We start from the raw sequence: 8,612 nt of genomic DNA, 5'->3' as shown, positions 1-8,612 counted from the left end.
TTTTATTTTATAAATATTTTCAACTAAAATAAATTATTATTAAAATATTGTTATAAAAATCGGACATTTAAATAGTGCTCTCTTGTGCTTGCGATTTTATCTGTATTTCGATATAATCAAATTATCTCTCCCATCTATATTTTTAGCTTGTGAATTGAGAAAATTGTTAATACTTTAAATCAAGCGAATAGAAAAATCATAGCCATATTATTTTTTGTAAAATTGATATAAAAAAATGTTGACATACGCTACTTTTTTTATTTACAAGTTTTCGACAGAAAGTAACACAGGTATAGTTTCTCACGCCCTTAAACCTATGGCACACGATGCATTTTTTCCTGTCGGATTACTTGCATTTTAATAAATTGCTAAAAATTCTGAGTTATATGTGTAATTCCAATATTTCACTAAAACGCAAGCAATCCAGTAGGAAAAAATGCATCGTATGCCATAGGCTTTATTCTGTATTTTCTAGTTTTTTCTTGTTCAAAAACGAAAAGTGACCAAAAGAAAATAAATTTGTTTATAATTTCAATATCAAAAAAAATTTCAATAAAATCACAGGTGACATCGCAATATTAAAAAATACGAGTCTGATTATAATTTATAACAGTAAGGAAACATTTGAATCAATTGATATATCTATTTCATATAACAAAGGATGGCCAATTTGAATAAGATCACACTTAAATAATAAGTTCGATATGAAAATGTTTTAAATACAATTTCAGAAACTTTAGGATCATTTCATGTATACCATTTCATATGTATTTCTTATGTATATAATTGGTTTATACATATAAGACTGTTGATCCTTATTTAATATGACAAGCGCGTTTACTTGGTAGAATTATGTCATAGTTTATTTAAATCAACCCGTAAAATGATCTTTTAGAGATGTTATTTCATCATTATAATTGTAATTGATAAAAAGGGATTAGGATCTGAAAAGAATTGTATATTTCAACTCTCCAAGAGAAGAAAAGTACAATAGTACAGAAATTTTACTTTAGATTCCTATATACTGGATCGGTATATACGACGTATATACTAATCAGTTTACATGCACATATATATACGATTATATTATCTTTTATATGCACTTATTTATTATTTCTTATGCATGAATCATCGATATAAAAAATTATATATGTTTATATATGTTTATATTATATATGTTTATGTATTATATATGTTTTTATATATATTTTTGTTACTAGATGTCGGTCATATTTAAAATAATTTTATAATTTTTAATTTAAAACATGAATTTTAAATTAAAACTAAGAAAATTATTTAATATTTATTATTTTTAAATAACTTTTTTCTGATCTGTTTCTTATTTGATATTTTAAACAAGTATTCGAAATCTATTTTATATTTTTAAAAACAAAATCATAAAAAACCAATTTTGTATTAGAATGTGTAAAATACATATTTTTTATTTAAGGTTTCGAAATCAATTTCTGATTTAAATTAATTTCTTTACTTAATATAAAATAAGCTATTTTTATATTTTTAATAAATCGTACTAGCTTTTTAATGATCCCTACTAGTTTATATTTTAAGTAAGTCGTATCAGGTATTTCTTGAGTCCTAACATATACATATATAACAGAAATATAACATATAATTTTTTTTACCGTTACATGGTGTGATCTTTTTCCACGACTAAAAAGTTAAAAAGTTTAGCATAAAAAAAGATTATATTTCTTGTTACATTTTTCAAGTAACGGAACTTACAAATACGCGTACATTTGAATTTTTGGAATATTGTAGTTTTAATACTACGGCACTTATTCTCTATTTATTTTAAGTTGGGATATAATTTCTCCACACACACACACACACACACACACACACACACACATATATGTGTGGTGCTTCACTTGTTCAGCATCCATACTAATACGTTTGTGGACAATGCAAGTACGTTTTGTAGAATGACATAAAAGAATATGGTGAAGTCCTGGAATAGGAATTTCTTTTATATTTGTCATGCAAAGTAAAGCGAAGGTTGTCGCTCTTAAATTTCGTGAAATTGCCTTGCGGTGCGTCTCCCGCGCTATTATTACGAAAGCATGAATTTTCCATACGTCGTACCGTTCGCCGTCAAATCGTTTCGCGTAGCGCAACCGTGTTTCTATGTAATAATGCAATGTGCCGGGAACCCACCGGCGCTTGTTTGTTATAACCGCGCATCGTGTAACGTGGAGCTGGGGCTTGCTCGCCGCGCGAGTGCGCCCAGCCGGCTCGCTCGCGCGTATGCACATACACCACATACATACGCGGCATATGTGTGTGCGTTATGTACAACCGGAGCGAGAGCTGGGAGGGACATATGTGGCCCCTGCCCCGCGCGCCCGCACGCGATACATAATGTATCCGCCCTTATGTACTACATAAGGAGCGAAGAGTGATGTAACAAAGAGGCAAACTCCGAATCGGAGAGAGCCGAGCGTCACCGAGGGCTGTTCGTGGCAAACGCGCTATGCCTCTCGCAAGTCGCGTGCTCTCGGTATCGCGTAGGAGCGCGCAGCGCCCCGCAAACCTCGTCAGCTGCTACGAGCGAACGGCGCCATATGCAATTTCGCGTGAGCTATGTGAAAAAAAAAGAAATGCGCGCGTAAAGGATGGGAGAGCAGCGCGCGCGGATGGCGGCCGGTGGGCGCGATATATCCATATACCGCGCTGGATCTTTTTCATTTCGCGACCTTTGCTCCCTTTACGTTTGCTCTATTTTATTTTCCGCGGAATCACCCCCGCGGAAGGAGAAGCGGCGCGCGAGCGGCGTGACCTTCATCTGGTCTCTCGTTGACTCTCTTTGTCGGCCGCGAGAAAGAAATGCTTATTAACGTTTTGTTGCGAAATTCGTCCGCCTTCTACTCCGCTCGCGCGCGCATACTAGAGTAGCATACCTCGCGCGTTGCGTAACTATTATCATGGTCATATTTTCGTGAGGTACAGGAAATACGATGAGCCACTATCGCGAACACCGATAGAGAATCAGGGAATGCGCGCGCGCGCGCGCGCGCGCGAGCGAGAGAGAGAGAGAGAGAGAGAGAGAGAGAGCGGCGACACGGAAGAAAGATGGGGAAAGGCGCGAGTTATAGCAGAACACAGATAGATTGGAGGAGAATATATCCGTTCCGCCGCCATATTGGTCTTTCGGTAATCCCCTCTTCTCGTACCGCCTACGCTCACCGATCTTTTCCCCTACTCTATTTGTCCCCCACCTCTCTTAATCCCCTCCTCTGAAACAAATATGCTTTTTGTTCGGCATAGCAACAGCGGCGTTAGAGGACTACTATAAATAGATTGCCACGACTTTCCAGTGTTGCCAAAACGACTGGCCCAACGTGCTGCGCAGTAAACTAGGTATCATCAAGGCCGCAACGGCAACGTCGCATTGCTCGATGCGATATGACCTAATCAACCAAGTATTCGATGTACTCTATACTGTTTCTTACACAAGGACTCTCTCTTTATAAAACTCAACAAGCTCGGAATGTACATTGAATAAATAATAAACGCTCGTATCTGAATGTCATGTATTTGCAAAGTAAAATTTTGGAAATTGTTCTAATAAAAGAAAGATATGAGAGGGAGATGAATTATTTGGGGTACTGAGAAAAACACGTAAGGAATCTTTAACTTATATACTTGCGCTTGGAACTACCAAAAGAAATGTATTCGCTATAGTAATTTTTTTTTATTGCAAGTTTCTCAAGTATCGATCAAGCGACGTTGCTTTTCCGCGCGCGCGTTTCTATGTATTCGCCTATATGGCTGAAAAGTGGAGACGAGGAAGGGAATGGGCGTGCCCGGAGCGCGAGAACCGGCAACGCCGCGCTCGTAAATCATGATTAAAATAATAAGTATAATACATATGTAGTATATAGGCGGCCGGCGGGTTTATATATGTAAGAACTGCGCAATGGCATGAGCGGGAGCCAACGTCTGGCTGGGTTCTGCGCAACATTGGTACTCCCACTCCCGGTATGTGGCCCCCACCATCGGAATAAATCCCACGGGTGAGCTCCAGTAGTGATGAAGAGCAACGAATCAAGCGCGGGAGTTAAAGAGGGGCGGAAGGGAAGGATAGAGGGAGGGATGGCGAGAAGGATGGGGAGGGGAGCAGAGGGTGATACCTGGAAACCACGACTATATATCCCCGCGTGCATTTACCAATCTTGGCACTTTGCCTGAAAGAGCATATCGACCGTGCGATGTTGTCACATCGTCCGCGCGATCTTACACGCCAGTCCTGGCTACTCTTTGAGCGGTATGTACCTAGCTCCTGCAACTGGTCCATGCTACACGACGTGCGCGATTCGAGATGGGCGGTCGTTTAGATCAACTACCACGCATCTCGCTATCGCGCGTCTTCCTCCGCCCTCGTCCCCTTATCTTCTCAGAAAATCTAAGGCACTGTGACCAAAGTGAAATGTTCATGCTTCAAATGAAAGAAGTCTTTTTTTTTTTTAAGGATTAATGTATGTCGAATGTTTGATACGTTTATTGCAAAAGTGAAATACCATCTTTTCCAGGATAGTAAAAAAAATTCTAATGTGAGGCAACGACAGCATGGACATAAAGTTAACCAATCTATAGCCAATTTCTAATCCTATATTCAATAATCGCTTCTAATGACATATATGGAATTGTCATGTATATGCTATACGTGACTTATTTTATCGTTCTACTCTCTAGTTTCTTTTCGTTCTTTCATGCAAAAAACAAATATTGAAAGCAATGATTTATTCTGGATATATAGCACAGATCGTTACTTCTAGTATTTTAAAATTTCTCATAGTATATTTTATTCAAGAAACATCCTGGGAATGTCCTTAAGAGATACGTGTTCTTGGGACATCTTTAGAATGTCGTTTTGAAATACGATTCTACTTCTCTGTACATCATTTATAGTCCTATTATTAAGGGCTATCTCTTAAGCCACAACTGTACTTAACGGTGATAATGTCATTTACAAAAATCTTCCTTAAGCTTGACTCTTAACTACAGTTATAGTTTGTGAAAACTATATTTATTTAAATTCTAAAGCATCCTCTTTGAAGTACAAAATGCAAATGAACTTCTGTCTTAAGCCGTTCAGACTGTAAATTGAAATTAATCAATTAGAAGAAAGAAAACTAATAATAAATATAGTCAGCTTTACTTTGATTGATCAAATTCAAGCTTATTAATCTCCAATCTGATACAGGTTTTACGGTGGTTGAAGAATTGAAATTTTTTTTTATCTACAGTTCAAAACTTCATAATGGATGCTTGCATTTGATAACATAAATGTTACAGAACGACGTTTGTGTCAACTTGTTCATCAAATGGAAAACATCCAGTATCAATTGTAAGAGAGCATTTATTCACGGTCATTCTAATCGTCATCACAAAGTTTACATGCAATATCTAAAATTAATAGAACCCACGTGAGATCGATAATTCGGTTTCATTCCGCGTGTACTTTCTCTGTTATCTTCTATATACGAGAATAACATTCTGCCTATGATTGAGACTTGGGATTACGTGAAATCTATCGATTGCAAAAGGTTTTGCGCGTTGTTCACAAAGTACAGATACGTTTCGAACTTCTTAGCAACTGTCTCGGAGAAAATTAATTTTTAAAAAATAATAGATGTACGAAAATATTAGGTATGGGAAAAAGTTCGTGGCGTTTTTCCCGTTAGATGTAACGAGAAAAGCGCCACGAACTTTTTCCTACACCTAATACTAACGAAATCTATTATATACATATACTATTTTATGCATAATACTTTCGTACATTTTATATGATATTTTCCGAGAAACATGGCCCCTGAGATTCGATTGTGAGGTGAACATTACAACAAAAATAGGCGACTTCATTGGAATGATTATATAATTTGTAATTAATTGATGCATTGCTCACTTTTGTTGCTCCATTTTCATTAAGCTGTGTGATACACAATCGAACCTCTGGGGATTGATTGTATATCTTGAAATGAAATGAAAATTACAAAAGTGAGCAAAGTATTTCATTAAATATGAAATATCAATAAAATTATACGTATTTAATGAATATGCTCACTTTTGTAATTTTCACGTTATTTCAAGATATACATTTATGTGAGTACAGGGAATCGCGAATCGACGCGTCACTTCCGGACATGGACTGGCTACTGATCGGTATACGCGTCAAGTATCAATATCAGGGTATTGGAACACATCTTCGGAGACGATGGCATCGGCACGTTCGGCGGGACGTCGCGCTGTCACTGCCGCGCGGTCGACCGTCCGACCGTCGTCGACGCGAGGCGTCGCGTCGCATCGCGTCGCGTCGAGTCAGGCGAGGAGCCGAGGAGGAGGTGCCCGCGCGCTTTAATCCCAGGAATACCGAGGCCGGTTCGAGCGCGGGCCGGCGAGGACGACACTAGCGAGAGAGCGCGAGCTTGATATCTAGCTAGCGTTGTATGTACAGTCAGTACAGTCCGCGCAGAGAGCAGAGAGTGTCGCTCGCGTAGACGTATGTAACTATGTACGCGGTCTAGACCATGCTAGGAGATGCCTAGTATCCCCGCAGAGCCGCGGGCGGTCGACAGCAATTCGATCGACAGCACGTCACCGTACAGCCTGAAATCGAGGTTTCGCACCGAAGACCGGGAACGCGCGCGCGCGCGCGCGCGATAGCATGGCGCTGTCCTCGTTTGAGAGTGTCTTTGGGACAGCTCCGGCGGTTCGCGAAGCTACGCCCGGACGACGAGTATGTACGTAGTCGGCGGTGGAGCGATACCGTCTACGTATGTACATCTACATCCCGTTCTTCCCCTGTTTTACCCTCGACGTATCGAGCGCGATAGTGGTGGTAGCGGTGGTGGCGGCAGCGCGCTGCTGGTGCTGGTGTCGGTGTGGAGGCGGCGGCGGTGGGTTAGTAACGATGATGAGAATCTTTCGCGCCACCTGGTATAAGAGTGTCGGCGCACAAAGTGAAACGTCGTCGTCGTCATCCTCGTCGTCGTCGTCCTCATCGTCGAGGGAAAGCGTGAAAACTGCAAGAGTCGACGCGAGTACCTAAACCCCGCAACTAGAGGGAACGACTACAGGGACACGACTTTCCTGTGCTGCTGATCATACGGATTGTTCACAATTCCGCCGATACGTCATCTTCGTCCTTCCGCTCCTCTCCCCTCTGTCGTGTAACATGGGTCGCGCGCGATACCGTCGGCGGTGCGCGTAGGTGGACGAACGAAGCTGCTGCTACTGCTGCTGCTGCTGCTGCTGCTGCTGCATGTTATAACCTCAACGGAGGGAACATTGTGGCGTGACGGGATCGCCTCAGCTGCACTGCGAAATGTAATTTCGCGCTATTCAATCCAAGGGTGACCTTCTTGAACGTCGAGGATGAGGAACGGCTTCACCGACATACCGGTCGCGAGTGCCGACAGCAGCACGGACGCCATATGGCTCGAGAAGAGCAGTCCGTCGCGGATGGCACCCGAACGAATGTCACTGAGTATGTTTCTCCTTCGTATACGTCCCGTTCGCATGTGCCGTGATCGTGGACTCAAGAATGCGATTCAGTTCCGTTTATGGAGTCTCTTCCGTGCTGTCGCGGACGCGATTGACACGCGGGAATCGGAGAAAAGGATCGCGGATTCTTTTATGTTCCACGCCCGCGGCACAGAAAATTCAACTCATTGGCGATTTCTGTTTCACTCCGAAATCGTCGCGCGGAGAATTCCCTCGAGCGAAGTCGACGATGAATCGACGTAGTCTCTTGATGTCGCTGGAACCAGAAATGTTTACATTTATGCGGTTTATGCCTCGCTAATCATGTTATCACGACGCGACATGCCGCGTCGTGTCATCGAGCGCGCGCGCGGGATCGATCGAGGATCTTCAATCGAGACGCGTCACGTGCGCGACAAGTCGGTTTTACCTACCTGTTTCCTTTTGACACCGCCGGTTACTCCGGCCACTCCGGACCGGCGTGTTTACGCTGCACGCTGGATATATTCTCGATTGTTTTGACACGTCTCGAAGAGGCTTTAATTACTATCGGATCAATTTGATCGAAATTTGAATTCTTCGATCGTCGCGCGGCGAAAATCGACAATTTAAGATAATTTTTTGATCGTAAATGAAGATTCTGATCAATCGGAATTTTAATCTCAACTAGAATTATAATAAATTCAACAAAAAAAATTCTGATTTGTCCATTTTCAACCAGAATTCCATAACTCATAGGTAAAGAATAATAAGTAATAATACATGAAATTCTCTTCTGTTTATTTATAGATGTGTGATATGTAATAAAGTTTACTAATTTTAAATAATTGCAGTAAAACAAACTCAAAGATTGATAAAGCCGTAAGTCATCCGATTCCAAATTATAAATTATTTAAATCAACTTATTATAATAATTAATTTAACTGTTACGTATTACGAAATATACATGAAAAACTAGAAATTAATGCTGAATTTTATCAATTAATATTGTCTGAAGGTTGCGTGTTACGAAGTATACGTAAAAAGCTGATAATTAATCTAGTCTTCGTTAATTTATATTATCTAATAGTTCCATACATTCTAAAAAATATTGATATAGATTTAATTTT

The 8,612-nt window shown here is 40.4% G+C and overlaps 1 protein-coding gene across 4 annotated transcripts in view; it reads left to right on the top strand.

Annotated features, from left to right (window-relative positions):
• Positions 1-8,612, top strand: part of LOC108692282 — a 22,058-nt gene that overhangs the window by 5,143 nt on the left and 8,303 nt on the right. For 3 of the 4 annotated variants that reach the window (XM_018200469.1, XM_018200472.1, XM_018200468.1), the window contains exon 3: positions 6,134-7,507. The exons of the other annotated variant lie outside the window; for it this stretch is intronic. In XM_018200469.1, coding sequence (XP_018055958.1) covers positions 7,396-7,507 — 112 coding nt within the window. In that variant the 5' untranslated portion in view covers positions 6,134-7,395. The remainder of the gene's footprint in view (positions 1-6,133; positions 7,508-8,612) is intronic. 4 annotated transcript variants of the gene reach the window in all.

The sequence above is a fragment of the Atta colombica genome, unplaced genomic scaffold, assembly GCF_001594045.1.
Source record: "Atta colombica isolate Treedump-2 unplaced genomic scaffold, Acol1.0 scaffold68, whole genome shotgun sequence".
NCBI classification, from domain to species: domain Eukaryota; kingdom Metazoa; phylum Arthropoda; class Insecta; order Hymenoptera; family Formicidae; genus Atta; species Atta colombica.
Note: the sequence above shows the minus strand (reverse complement) of the source record. Positions and strands in the feature narration are given on the sequence as shown.